At 44.9% G+C, this 15,709-nt stretch overlaps 1 protein-coding gene across 1 annotated transcript in view; it reads right to left on the reverse strand.

The window, feature by feature from the left end:
* The window catches only part of ITFG1 (integrin alpha FG-GAP repeat containing 1), a 402,294-nt gene that overhangs the window by 253,799 nt on the left and 132,786 nt on the right, over positions 1-15,709 (reverse strand). The window contains exons 7-8 of the mRNA XM_063945577.1: positions 12,821-12,882; positions 2,490-2,574 (exon numbers count right to left, since the gene is read on the reverse strand). Of these exons, the coding sequence (XP_063801647.1) occupies positions 2,490-2,574; positions 12,821-12,882 (147 nt within the window). The remainder of the gene's footprint in view (positions 1-2,489; positions 2,575-12,820; positions 12,883-15,709) is intronic.

A 15,709-nucleotide genomic window follows, 5' to 3' on the forward strand; every position in this document is an offset into this window, starting at 1 on the left:
TATAATCTAGATAGATAGATAGATAGATAGATAGATAGATAGATAGAGGTATAGAGGTTGAGTATCCCTTATCCAAAATGCTTGGGACCAAAAGTATTTTGGATATCGGATTTTTCCGTATTTTGGAATAACTGCTTACCATAATGAGATATTATGGCGATAGGACCTAAGTCTAAGCACAGAATGCATTTATGTTTAACTTTATGCATTAAACAAAGTGTGTGTACATTGACACAATTCATTTATGTTTCATATACACCTTATACACACAGCCTGTAGGTCATTTAATACAATATTTTTAATAACTTTGTGTACTAAACAAAGTTTGTGTACATTGAGCCATCAGAAAACAAAGGTTTCACTATCTCTCAAAAAATTCCGTATTTCTGAATATTTCGATATGGGATACTCAACCGATAGATAGATAGATAGATAGATAGATAGATAGATAGATAGATAGATAGATAGATAGATAGATAGACAGACAGACAGATCTCGTGAATGGCCTCTATAAACAACGTGTCCATGCAATCGGGTGGGTAAACCATTACAGCTATTGCAGACACATGTTGGAAACTATAAAAAGAGACAATAAACTGTTTGCTGAGGGTGGCAGATAGGCAGCACAACAAAACTTTGTTTGCAATTGTTTTCTGAATGTGCCTGTGTGTGAGGGGTGAAGGGGCCTGGTGAAATTAGATTAGGAGGGCTGATACGCGCCAGGCATTGATTTTTTTTTCTCCCCTCTTTCACATTACAAGGGAACTTGATGGAGGAAAACTTCATCATTTGCAGCAATAAAGTAAAGGCTGTGCTTAATAACACACACAATCTATCACCGAGGATGACCTTAGCTGTGTTCTACTCATACTTGTCAAGGTTCAGATTAAAACAGGAGAAAGCGGACATCCGCTCCGGAATTGTTTCTTATAAGTCACTCGCTTTCATAACAACTTCAGGGCAACAATGAAGAAAAGAAAATTCAATCTTTATAGCGGAGATTCTGTGCTGCGAAGCGAGAACACGTCTGATGATCGGCTGCCACTTTCACCCTACCTGGGAACTCCAAGGATGTTTGCAAAGGTCCCCAAGGTTCTCACAGTCCCTTTACTACGCACTTAAAGATATTTGATCCAAATTTTTAAAAGTAAGGTTAAAAGGTAACACGAATATATAAAAAAAGATTTTATAAAGGAGCGCTTGAAACAAAGATATACAATCAAATAAATTTATAGTCAGTTTATTTAAATCTACTCCACATAGAGCATAAAGATAAAATACATAACTTCATAAAATGTGCAAATATTACAATCCCATGCCTTTAAATTAACCGTCCATTAGTAAACATCCATAAATCTGTTTGTGACCAATTTATAACGTCTGTGCAGTATTCGGACTCAATGGTCCCTTTAGTAAAGATTTTCACAGTCTCTGTGGTACCACATAACTTATATGTCCAAAGTGGGGGAGAGAGGGGGAGAGCGCTGTGTGAGATGGTGACCACAGCGGTATGCTACGACCCCTCCTACGAACTCCTTCCCAGCCGTAGTATAGATTGCTGGATACTCACGGCAGCCGCAGTACTCGGCTTCACGGGGTGCGGACCTCTTTAGCCAGGTCCCGCTTTTGCTGTATCCCCGGAAAAACGGCTCATCAGTCTGCCACAGGTCACAGGATGAAATGTAGTGGCTAAGGCAACAGGATCAATCAGAGAAGTGCCCTCCTGGCGGGACCTGGCTAAAGAGGTCCGCACCCCGTGAAGCAGAGTACTGCGGCTGCCGTGAGTATCAGCGCTCTCCCCCTCTCTCCCCCACTTTGGACATATAAGTTATGTGGTACCACAGAGACTGTGAAAATCTTTACTAAAGGGACCATTGAGTCCGAATACTGCACAGACGTTATAAATTGGTCACAAACAGATTTATGGATGTTTACTAATGGACGGTTAATTTAAAGGCATGGGATTGTAATATTTGCACATTTTATGAAGTTATGTATTTTATCTTTATGCTCTATGTGGAGTAGATTTAAATAAACTGACTATAAATTTATTTGATTGTATATCTTTGTTTCAAGCGCTCCTTTATAAAATCTTTTTTTATATATTCTTGTTAATTAGTGGGTGGAACAGTACCACCGGTAGGAGCTGCAGGAACTTGGTATCAATTAAAATAGCTAAGACTAATAGATTTTTTTTGGTGGTTATATAAGGGCTGTGTGTGTTTATATAAAAGGTAACACGCCTGAATGCTCCAACGCACATTAATTAACACCAGAAAGGAACGCATCAGCGTCATATCAGTGGGAGTGTCCACATCTTAGTGGGCGTGTCCAAACACTGCCCTGCCTAGTCTTCCTTTTAAGTTTATGGTAATAAATATACCGGGATTATGCAGCGCACACTCAGACATGCAAGTGGTACAATTCTGATTTCCATGAAGTCGCATTACCCAAGACCAACAACGTTCCGCACGACAAAGCTCACTTACCAAAATCTGCAAAGACGGACTGCCCGATGATCTTAGCGTCTTTGGGCTTTGGATGGATGAAGGTGACAGATGAGAAATTGCCGTCCTTTAACAAACAAATAAAAAAAAAAAGACAACTGAATTAGTATCGAGGAAGAAAGAAAATCTCAGCCCTCACCCCTAAGCCCTGATTCTGACCCGCTTGCAATGCCGATGCTCAGAGTTGAGGTATGTTATGATACGGTGTGTGCCCCAAATTCCCTAAAAGCTCGCACAGTGTATGCGTCCGAGGTGTGAACACAACTGCGTTTGAGGCGCACAGCCTCGTAAAAATGTGCTGGGCAGTAACTGGGAAGTGGCTGGGCCGCTCACTCTGATGGAGAATCTGCACCTAGCACCGGGCAGGTGCCAGTTTCCCTGGTGCAACCATGGTGGTGTCTACAGACGTGTCTCACGGCTGTGCACCAGGGGAGGGGCTGATGCTAGCATCAACATAAATTCTGCTGAATAACTGGCATAGTGACGCCTGCTATGCTTCCAGGACCGCCATATTGTTAGCTAGCAGTATTAATCAATTCAAATAACACACATGGGTTCTATTTCCTTTAAAGCGTCCTAGGACTGTATTTTCTTATAATAATTAATGGGGACTCCGCTCACTTTCCATCTGTTCTGCCCTACCTCTGCCTGCTTCCAGCTACCTGAAAGCCGCTGGCCTGCCCCAGTGTGCATGGCAACAGGCGAAATTAGAAAGCATTTCACGAAGCAACCCGGCATCATCCACTTACTGAGAGCTGGGTCTAAATGTAACAAAGCTACACACGGGGCAGAAATGCAGGGGAGCTAGCCAGTAATTATAGGCAGAGGAATCTGTTCTAGTCAATTGCTAGCTCTCGCTGTGCGTTTAGTTCTGCTGTGGATAAACACTGGCTGCAGTGGAAGGCAGGAGACTATAGGAATAGGCTGTTATAGGCAAATTAATGTTATACCAGCATTTCCCAGTGAGTGTGAGAAATACACCAGGGGTCTCGGACACAATCAAGCTGTACATAATATGTGTATTCCAGGTATTCAACATGCGGCCCCCTCCTGCTGCCTTGGTACAACAAATCCAGCTTGCGCTGCTACAGTTTTAGCATGCCCTAGCAGCAAAACTGAGGCAGGGCATGCTGGGATTTGTAGTTTTAGCATGTTGAATAGAGATTATCCAGGAAATCAGTGCTGGTCAGAACATGTTTGATGCAGTTGGTTATTGATACAGGGCATGTTCGGCCATGACTTCGTTACCGCAGCGCATGCACAATATTCAGCTGCCTGACTATATTTAAAAACCAAGCAAACAGCCTTTGATCAAGCAGACCAGTGACAAAGAACAGATTGCCCTCTGAGCTGTCACCTGTGGCCGCAAGATCCTTCCTGCTTTACAGTCCCATGTTAATAATATAACTTATAACACCTGTGTAAAAAGCCAGATGCTATGTTATTACAGATCATGTGTTTCTTTCATTAGTTAAATGCACGGTCTTTACTCATTAATGAGATTAAGGGTAATGTGCGGCCCTACAAAGTTTAGAGAGCCACAATCGGAGCCCCTGAAGTGCATCAGATACAGACTACCAGCCCCCCTTTAGCGGTCACCAGCTGTAATGTGAGAGGGCGTTAGGTGTACAATGAAGTCAATGCACAGATATTATATGCCCTCTGGTATATGCACAGCACAGGAGGATTATGGGTTAATGCCATAAGCAGTACTAACAAATCTATTTGATACAATGGATTAAAAGGCACAAATTTGTTATAACCCCTAGCAATCGAATAAAGTTGATCTGACTCAACAGAGTGATAAAAAGGTCATTTGGTTATTATGGGCTACTTGAGTAATAATCCTTGGAGAGTAGAGGATTTTACAGGTGAACAGGAGATGACGGATTGAGTTTTACATACAGTTTAATGATGAATCATGATCTAGTAAATGCAATACAATAACAGGAACCATAATTACCTATATGCTAACTGCGAGTAAACACTTAAATCCAATGGAATAAAAAAGCTACGTGCATTTTTAAATCACTGTGTCAGGTTATAAATGAGAAGCTTAGTAATTAAAATTTATCCTTGGTTTGGTTCTTCAGGCAGCTATTAAAGGTCGGCAGTGTGACATGTGACCACCAAAGCAACCGCTGTCACATGATGTAACTTTATAACACCCATCCAAGCTGTGTGCACTCTACAATCCTCTTGATGGGTGTAGTATGGTATGCAGGCGGCCGGGCTCCCGGCGAGCAGCATACCGGCGCCGGGAGCCCGACCGCCGACATACCGACAGCGTGGTGAGCGCAAATGAGCCCCTTGCAGGCTCGCCGCGCTACGTGCGCCACGCTATTTTATTCTCCCTCCAGGGGCGTCGTGGACCCCCACTAGGGAGAAAATGTGTCGGTATGCCAGCTGTCGGGATCCCTGCGCCGGGATCCTGACAGTCGGCATGCTAAAGACCACCCCTCTTAATATGCTGTGAGTTGTGAGTCTGTGTGTGTTTGACTGGCAGACATATTTGTCTGCCCTCCAGAGAAAATTTTGAATGAGATAATGATTTGTAGAGTCACAATTATAAAAAATAACTATTAGGTGTAAGTTTAATAGGTACATAGTAATAATAAATAAGAATTTACTTACCGATAATTCTATTTCTCATAGTCCGTAGTGGATGCTGGGACTTCCGTAAGGACCATGGGGAATAGCGGCTCCGCAGGAGACTGGGCACAAAAAGTAAAAGCTTTAGACTAGCTGGTGTGCACTGGCTCCTCCCCCTATGACCCTCCTCCAAGCCTCAGTTAGGACACTGTGCCCGGACGAGCGTACATAATAAGGAAGGATTTTGAATCCCGGGTAAGACTCATACCAGCCACACCAATCACACTGTACAACCTGTGATCTGAACCCAGTTAACAGTATGATAAACGTAGGAGCCTCTGAAAAGATGGCTCACAACAATAAACAACCCGATTTTTTGTAACAATAACTATATACAAGTATTGCAGACAATCCGCACTTGGGATGGGCGCCCAGCATCCACTACGGACTATGAGAAATAGAATTATCGGTAAGTAAATTCTTATTTTCTCTGACGTACTAGTGGATGCTGGGACTTCCGTAAGGACCATGGGGATTATACCAAAGCTCCCAAACGGGCGGGAGAGTGCGGATGACTCTGCAGCACCGAATGAGAGAACTCCAGGTCCTTCTCAGCCAGGGTATCGAATTTGTAAAATTTTGCAAACGTGTTTGCCCCTGACCAAGTAGCTGCTCGGCAAAGTTGTAAAGCCGAGACCCCTCGGGCAGCCGCCCAAGATGAGCCCACTTTCCTTGTGGAATGGGCTTTAACAGATTTTGGCTGTGGCAGTCCTGCCACAGAATGTGCAAGCTGAATTGTACTACAAATCCAACGAGCAATCGTCTGCTTAGAAGCAGGAGCACCCAGCTTGTTGGGTGCATACAGGATAAACAGCGAGTCAGATTTTCTGACTCCCGCCGTCCTGGAAACATATATTTTCAGGGCCCTGACTACGTCCAACAACTTGGAGTCCTCCAAGTCCCTAGTAGCCGCAGGCACCACAATAGGTTGGTTTATGTGAAACGCTGAAACCACCTTAGGGAGAAATTGAGGACGAGTCCTCAATTCTGCCCTGTCTGAATGAAAAATTAGGTAAGGGCTTTTATATGACAAAGCCGCCATTTCTGAGACACGCCTGGCTGACGCCAGAGCTAACAGCATGACCACCTTCCATGTGAGATATTTTAATTCCACAGTGGTGAGTGGTTCAAACCAATGTGATTTTAGGAACCCTAAAACTACATTGAGATCCCAAGGTGCCACTGGTGGCACAAAAGGAGGTTGTATATGCAGTACCCCCTTGACAAACGTCTGAACTTCAGGCAATGAAGCCAGTTCTTTCAGGAAGAAAATCGACAGGGCCGAAATTTGAACCTTAATGGATCCTAATTTTAGGCCCATAGACAGTCCTGCTTGCAGGAAATGCAGGAAACGACCCAGTTGAAATTCCTCTGTGGGGGCCTTCTTAGCCTCACACCAGGAAACATATTTTCGCCAAATGCGGTGATAATGTTTCGCAGTTACATCCTTCCTGGCTTTGATCAGGGTAGGGATGACTTCATCTGGAATGCCTTTTTCCATCAGGATCCGGCGTTCAACCGCCATGCCGTCAAACGCAGCCGCGGTAAGTCTTGGAACAGACAAGGACCCTGCTGGAGCAGGTCCTTTCTTAGAGGTAGAGGCCACGGGTCCTCCGTGAGCATCTCTTGCAATTCCGGGTACCAAGTTCTTCTTGGCCAATCCGGAGCCACGAGTATAGTTTTCACTCCTCTCCTTCTTATGATTCTCAGTACTTTTGGAATGAGAGGCAGAGGAGGGAACACATACACCGACTGGTACACCCACGGTGTTACCAGAGCGTCCACCGCTATTGCCTGAAAGTCCCTTGACCTGGCGCAATATCTGTCCAGTTTTTTGTTGAGACGGGACGCCATCATGTCCACCTTTGGTTTTTCCCAACGGTTTACAATCACTTGAAAGACTTCTAGGTGAAGTCCCCACTCCCCCGGGTGGAGGTCGTGTCTGCTGAGGAAGTCTGCTTCCCAGTTGTCCACTCCCGGAATGAACACTGCTGACAGTGCCACCACATGATTTTCCGCCCAGCGAAGAATCCTTGCAGCTTCTGCCATTGCCCTCCTGCTTCTTGTGCCGCCCTGTCTGTTGACGTGGGCGACTGCCGTGATGCTGTCCGATTGGATCAATACCGACTGACCCTGAAGCAGAGGCTTTGCTTGACTTAGGGCATTGTAAATGGCCCTTAGTTCCAGGATATTTATGTGAAGAGACGTTTCCATGCTTGACCACAAGCCCTGGAAATTTCTTCCCTGTGTGACTGCTCCCCAGCCTCTCAGGCTGGCATCGGTGGTCACCAGCATCCAATCCTGAATGCCGAATCTGCGGCGCTCTAGAAGATGAGCACTCTGTAACCACCACAGGAGAGACACCCTTGTCCTTGGAGATAGGGTTATCCGCTGATGCATCTGAAGATGCGATCCGGACCATTTGTCCAGCAGATCCCACTGAAAAGTTCTTGCATGGAATCTTCCGAATGGAATCGCTTCGTAAGAAGCCACCATTTTTCCCAGGACTCTCGTGCATTGATGCACTGACACTTGGCCTGGTTTTAGGAGTTTCCTGACTAGCTCGGATAACTCCCTGGCCTTCTCCTCCGGGAGAAACACCTTTTTCTGGACTATGTCCAGAATCATCCCCAGGAACAGTAGACGTGTTGTTGGAATCAGCTGTGATTTTGGGATATTTAGGATCCACCCGTGCTGACGTAGCACTACCTGAGATAGTGCTACTCCGACCTCTAACTGTTCCCTGGACCTTGCCCTTATCAGGAGATCATCCAAGTAAGGGATAATTAAGACGCCTTTTCTTCGAAGAAGAATCATCATTTCGGCCATTACCTTGGTAAAGACCCGAGGTGCCGTGGACAATCCAAACGGCAGCGTCTGAAACTGATAATGACAGTTTTGTACCACAAACCTGAGGTACCCTTGGTGAGAAGGGTAGATTGGGACATGGAGATAAGCATCTTTGATGTCCAGAGACACCATATAGTCCCCTTCTTCCAGGTTCGCTATCACTGCTCTGAGTGACTCCATCTTGAATTTGAACCTTTTTATGTAAGTGTTCAAGGATTTTAGATTTAAAATTGGTCTCACCGAGCCGTCCGGCTTCGGTACCACAAACAGCGTGGAATAATACCCCTTTCCCTGTTGTAGGAGGGGTACCTTGATTATCACCTGCTGGGAATACAGCTTGTGAATAGCTTCCACTACCGCCTCCCTGTCGGAGGGAGACGTTGGTAGAGCAGACTTCAGGAACCGGCGAGGGGGAGACGTCTCGAATTCCAATTTGTACCCCTGTGATACTACCTGCAGGATCCAGGGGTCCACTTGCGAGTGAGCCCACTGCGCGCTGAAATTCTTGAGACGGCCCCCCACCGTGCCTGAGTCCGCTTGTAAGGCCCCAGCGTCATGCTGAAGACTTGGCAGAAGCGGGGGAGGGCTTCTGCTCTTGGGAAGAGGCTGCCTGGTGCAGTCTTTTTCCCCTTCCTCTGCCCCGGGGCAGAAATGAGTGGCCTTTTGCCCGCTTGCCCTTATGGGAACGAAAGGACTGAGTTTGAAAAGACGGTGTCTTTTTCTGCTGAGAGGTGACCTGGGGTAAAAAGGTGGATTTTCCAGCCGTTGCTGTGGCCACCAGGTCCGATAGACCGACCCCAAATAACTCCTCCCCTTTATACGGCAATACTTCCATATGTCGTTTGGAATCCGCATCACCTGACCACTGTCGCGTCCATAACGCTCTTCTGGCAGAAATGGACATCGCACTCACTCTAGATGCCAGGGTGCAAATATCCCTCTGTGCATCTCGCATATATAGTAATGCATCCTTTAAATGCTCTATAGTTAATAATATACTGTCCCTATCCAGGGTATCAATATTTTCAGTCAGGGAATCCGACCAAGCCACTCCAGCACTGCACATCCAGGCTGAGGCGATTGCTGGTCGCAGTATAACACCAGTATGTGTGTATATACCTTTTAGGATATTTTCCAGCCTTCTATCAGCTGGTTCCTTAAGGGCGGCCGTATCGGGAGACGGTAACGCCACTTGTTTTGATAAGCGTGTGAGCGCCTTATCTACCCTAGGGGGTGTTTCCCAACGCACCCTAACCTCTGGCGGGAAAGGGTGTAGTGCCAATAATTTATTAGAAATCAGCAGTTTTTTATCGGGGGAAAACCACGCTTTATCACACACTTCATTTAATTCATCTGATTCAAGAAAAACTACTGGTACTTTTTTCACACCCCACATAATACCCTTTTTTGTGGTACTTGTAGTGTCAGAAATATTCAATGCCTCCTTCATTGCCGTGATCATATAACGTGTGGCCCTACTGGACATTACGTTTGTCTCCTCACCGTCGACACTGGATTCAGTATCCGTGTCTGGGTCTGTGTCGACCATCTGAGGTAACGGGCGTTTTAGCGCCCCCGACGGTGTCTGAGACGCCTGAACAGGCACTAATTGATTTGCCGGCTGTCTCATGTCGTCAACAGTTTTTTGCAAAGTGCTGACACTGTCACGTAATTCTTTAAATACGACCATCCAGTCAGGTGTCGACTCCCTAGGGGGTGACATCACTAACACAGGCAATTGCTCTGCTTCCACATCATTTCCCTCCTCATACATGTCGACACAATCGTACCGACACCCAGCACACACACAGGGAATGCTCTGAAAGAGGACAGGACCCCACGAGCCCTTTGGGGAGACAGAGGGAGAGTTTGCCAGCACACACCAGAGCGCTATATATATACAGGGATAACCTTATGTAAGTGTTACTCCCTTTATAGCTGCTGTTTTATATTAGCTGCCAATAGTGCCCCCCCTCTCTTGTTTTACCCTGATTCTGTAGCAGGACTGCAGGGGAGAGTCTGGGAGCCTTCCTTCCAGTGGAACGGTGAGGGAAAATGGCGCTTGTGTGCTGAGGAGATAGGCTCCGCCCCCTTCACGGCGGCCTTTTCTCCCGCTTTTTTTAGGAAAACTGGCAGGGGTGAAATGCATCCATATAGCCCAGGAGCTATATGTGATGTATTTCTTTAGCCATATAAGGTTTAAACATGTTTATATTGCGTCTCAGGGCGCTCCCCCCCAGCGCCCTGCACCCTCAGTGACCGGAGTGTGAAGTGTGCTGAGAGCAATGGCGCACAGCTGCAGTGCTGTGCGCTACCTTATCTGAAGACAGGAACGTCTTCTGCCGCCGCTTTCTCCGGACCTCTTCGCTCTTCTGGCTCTGTAAGGGGGCCGGCGGCGCGGCTCCGGGACCCATCCAGGCTGAACCTGTGATCGTCCCTCTGGAGCTAATGTCCAGTAGCCAAGAAGCCCAATCCACTCTGCACGCAGGTGAGTTCGCTTCTTCTCCCCTTAGTCCCACGATGCAGTGAGCCTGTTGCCAGCAGGACTCACTGAAAATAAAAAACCTATTTAAACTTTTACTTCTAAGCAGCTCAGGAGAGCCACCTAGCATGCACCCTTCTCGTTCGGGCACAAAAATCTAACTGAGGCTTGGAGGAGGGTCATAGGGGGAGGAGCCAGTGCACACCAGCTAGTCTAAAGCTTTTACTTTTTGTGCCCAGTCTCCTGCGGAGCCGCTATTCCCCATGGTCCTTACGGAAGTCCCAGCATCCACTAGGACGTCAGAGAAATAAATAGTAATATTGTGGTTTAACATTGACCAAGAACAAGAATGAGAGATCTTTTGGCACGGATAAGAAGATGCTTTAATAAAATAGTTGCGTATTCTCCACATTTTATTTCAGGACAGAAAATCCACGTTCGTGTTCCAACCAATTTGAACGCCTCTTTTCTATGTTCAGAAATTGTATTTCAAATTTTCAAGTTATCAATTCTCAGCGATGTCTCCAAGATCTCTTGTAGGGTTGTCTGGCAAGAAGAATGCTGCAGCGATGCGAGATTAAGCTGTCTGGCAGCCACAGAAGGGTTATATAATCAGGCTCGCTTCAGTTTCACACAACCCGATGTGTTTCTTGTTACCTAGGCCTGATTAATGTCCGCGCAATCAGGAGAACTCTCTGCAGGGAAACATGTTTCAAGGGGCTATGATTTGTTTGGGAGATGGAGTGGGTCTTAAAAAAATATGAAAATGCAGCGGCACGTTTAAAAAAAAAAAAAAATCTGGGAGGAGAAATAGTCCTGCAGAAACGCTTTATCTTCATATACCAGCATGCTGGCAAATGCAGACCCAGCACTCCCTTCGACAGCTGACTGCACAGCGGGGCCCCTGTTAACATGAACATTAGGGCAGACTAATTGCTCTATTTGTCAGTCACAGGAACCTACACAAGAAGAACGGCTGTTGACAGTTTACTATTTCTTCCTGACATCCCAGTCGAAGACCAAAATGGCCCAAACAGACTTCTTTAATAGCATTGTGCAATTATTCCATCCAGAGCCGTATTCAAATTCTTCATTTTCCACTGCGGTGATCAAAGATCACATAGGGGCAGATGTATTAAGCCTGGAGAAGTGATAAAGCAGTGATAAGTGCAAGGTGATAACGCACCAGCCAGGCAGATAGTAACTGTTATTTTTCAAAATCCGTAATGATTGGCTGGTGTGTTATCACCTTGCGCTTATCACTTCTTTATCCATTCTCCAGGTTAATACATCTGCCCCATAATCGGCTGCTATGGGTTATTAAAAATACTGCAAGTGACATGTTCCAAACCCCCAACATAACGCAGAACTCACAGCAACATTCTAAAGAGAACGTACATTAATATATAATCTTCACTTTGCTAAATAATATAGACTACCTGAAATAAACATGCATTTGTACTTCACTAACATGAGTCAGCCGTCGTGCGATATTTAAAAGGCCAGGCGGGGGGGGACAGGAAAAGAGCAAAGCTGCTCATTCCTGCACAAAACTCTACAATAAGAGGTGAGAAACAGGGTCAGGGTAACACTGGGGCTCCAGGCCTCTACATAAAAATAGGCCCATCATCATGATGAGGAGCCGTCCAGCAGGCCACACACATGGTCGGCCATAAATGATTAAGTATTAGAAATGTTTTTTAACTGTCCTCACAAAACAATGTCATTTGTCTGCCGTTACATATTCAGGGAGACATTGGGTCTGATTTAAAGGTGGTGCACATGCCCACATGACATTAGCCACACCCACAAAGCACAGCTACATCACACTGGCCACACCCAGACATCGCTGGCCGCACCTCCTCCACTTCGAAGAATAGGTCCTCAATCACCATCAGCTCCAGGGCCCATAATCCAGCCCTGGAGGGAATAAGGGCGGGGTAGTGTGAGTAGCTAACAAGCCTTCTAGGCTGTACTGATCATTTATAAATGCTGAATCAGTGGAACTGTATTCACTGACTGCAAACAGTGGGATGAGGAGTCTTTCCCTTTGTGTCGCAGAGGCTGAGAAAATACTCCAGTACACTTTACATTTAGTTAAAGTTGCTACAAAATATAAAGCTCTCTGTTCATATTGGTTACGCACTTCCTACATAGATTTAATGTTGGGCATTGGCATAAAAACAAACTCCTAGGACTCTCGGAATATTTACGGGAAGTTTACGTGACTTTATGGAAAGGTTTCTCTCTAAGCCCCACTGTGCTGTGCGTAATGGGTGGGACACGATATAAACCGATGGAATTATTACTGTTACAGCCTTCGTCTTACCTGGTTCTCCCAGATCTCAAACTGGACGTCCTTGTTATCTCCCACAGTCGTAAGAAACAGATCTAGGATAGAACGAAAAAGATTTATGGGATGAATCCTTCAGAAAACATAAAACACGTCATTATGTATGATTATGGCATGTGTGTATGCAATTTGTAACCGGACACGTCAACAGTGGCCACGAACGGACAGTTAGGTTTTATGCGTCTCTCTGGCAGGAGGCCGCCTTTCTGGGACCTGTAGTTCACCCCGGCGAGACAGAAACAGCTTTCCCAGGACAACTGTAAGAGAATAAGGCCGATCATTCCTCAGGAACCAGTGATGTTACTGGTAAATTGTCTGTGACCCCAACCGAATACATTTATGCTTTAAACAATGTTCTTTTGTAAGAGCTTCTGCGAAAACGATCAAAGGATGAACTGTCCCCATTATGGTCTGACATGCAGACAGGAGTAAGTGTACTTGTGCTTTGCTGCAAGCTGGACTACAACTCCCATGATACCTTCTGCCTAGAGTACAGCAGAAGCAGCTTTGATGTGCCCCCTACGTTCAGGCAGATTTAATTATCAGTTGGACTAGCAGCTTTACATAGTACTGTCAGCGACATATTTCATCCTTTCCTTACATGAAGGCACAGAAGAGGTTCTGTCATGCTGTTGTATTCTGCAGTCTCTGTATAACCCCATCAGAGGTCACTGAGCAGGAGCATATAGGTTCAGGGAGAGAGAGGATGATATACATGCATACAACGATCCTATAATACAATAACCTGGGTCATTATAATGATATGCAGCTAGTGACACTAAATTTATTATGTAACAGAGAACGTTATTTCAGACTTTACAGTGTACAATAAGGATCATAATAGCTATTTATTACGGCCTTTCCATACAACGGAGGCAGTCGCTTTGTGCGCTAGTCCAATATCCACCCTATCCAGTCACTAAGGGTCATACATGTCCTAGTGACTGCCATTCTCAGGAATACTGGTTCCGAGCCCACTATGGCTCCATCCAGTGAGTGACAGGAGCCCTTTAACTCCCGAATGACACGTGGATGCCAATACTGGCTTGAGATTAATTATGATGCCATTTTTAGTGGCCATAGTTCTGTTTTCTCTCTACAATATGTAAGATTAGAATATAGGAGGGATCCACCTTAATACTGACCCCCAAACAGGAAGGTCTGAATGCTTACACTAGTTTATATCACTAACAGGGACATTCATCATATCTTGGAAAGATTAAGGGAAAGACTCACAAAGCCTTGCAGAGTGATAACCAGCTAATCCGCTCCTAACTGCCATGTTACAGGCAGAAAGAGGGGCAGATGTATTAACCTGGAGAAGGCATAAGGAAGTGAGAAACCAGTGATATGTGCAAGGTGACAAAGGCACCAGCCAATCAGCTCCATTATGTAAATTACCAGTTAGGATCCGATTGGCTGCTGCCTTTATCACCTTGCATATATCACTTCCTTATACCTTCTCCAGGTTAATACATCTGGCCTAGTGTTTGAAAAATGACAGTTAGGAGCTGATTAGTTGATAGTTTCTCTCTCCACGACTTCGTACACCTCCCCCAAAGCACCGATAAAATCAGCTCTTGGGCAACTTCTTTGCTTATCTCTCTCCAAGAGGAGACCGTTAGAAGCCGATTAGCTAGTACAATACCTCTCTCTCCAAGGTTTGATACAACTCCCCCCTTATTATTTCCGAGGGCCGCTGCGAGTTTAGTTGCTCTTTGAAGCAGGAGTCAGTAACTGCAGATGACAAGGGTCGGCAGCTCTTTGCCACAGCATTCAATACATCATTGTGGACGTTTCACTTAACACAAGGAGAAGTTAACCGAGCTACCCCCTGACATTTGGAAATGTCAATCGCCGGCGCATCTGTGCGCTAGAACCAGCAGCTAACGGACGAGGGTTCCTACAGTTATACACGTGACAGGAATTATAAATCGCCATTAATCAAACTGTTCTACTGTAGAAGGACTTGCCAATAAAGGAAGGTTTTGTATAAAACATCAGTGGAATTGAAAGCCTAATTAAAACAGGAACTAAATTAATTAAAACAAGGTGCAGTCGAACAATAAAAGCTATTCCAAGAGATGCTTTTACCATTACATTAACATAATGACAACATAATAGCAATTTTACTTAACATACATAATGTAAATGAAAGTTGTTTTTAAAACAAAAAAATAGAAAGATAACTGCCTTGATTTGAATTTTAATACCACTTTAATCCTCTGGAATGTTAAACAGGAGGAAGCGCAGATCAGGTTTAAGGAAATGGTTTTTAAACGCTTCATAAAGAATATTAATGGGAAGTCAATGCGTTTACTGGACCCAGCAACCACGTTCCTTTAATATCATAAGATTAAAAGGAGCTTTGCACCCCCTGATGTTAATGTACATACTTCTGCGTCGTCTTAATTGACTTTTCCTAAATGTATTTGTTTCCCTGCTTGAGCTTCTCTCTGTGCTTTCCAGCAAAGCTTTATCATCTGCCCGAAATTTTTGTTTTGCTGCCTAGGGATACAAAACGGTTTTCCAAGCACAGGTGTATGCAAGGGATGGAAGTCTAGAACAGCTTGCCATGGCCCAGACAATGGAAATAATGGAGCCAGATGATATAACTGCATGGCTGAAAGCACTGAAGGCACGCAGAAAAACAATGTATTTAGTGGATATTTATTACAAACAAAAATTATCTGACAGGGTCTAATGGAAATCTTGTCAAGGAGACCAAAAACTCCACCAATTAGCATATCTGTGACCACTGCTCTTAGGCTTCTAAGAAACAAACTGTAATAAGACAAAAAAAAAAAAAACAGAATTGTGGCGCATGCAATTTAATAAACTGATAATAAATATACCTACATAATA

The sequence above is a fragment of the Pseudophryne corroboree genome, chromosome 11, assembly GCF_028390025.1.
Source record: "Pseudophryne corroboree isolate aPseCor3 chromosome 11, aPseCor3.hap2, whole genome shotgun sequence".
Taxonomy (NCBI): Eukaryota; Metazoa; Chordata; class Amphibia; order Anura; family Myobatrachidae; genus Pseudophryne; species Pseudophryne corroboree.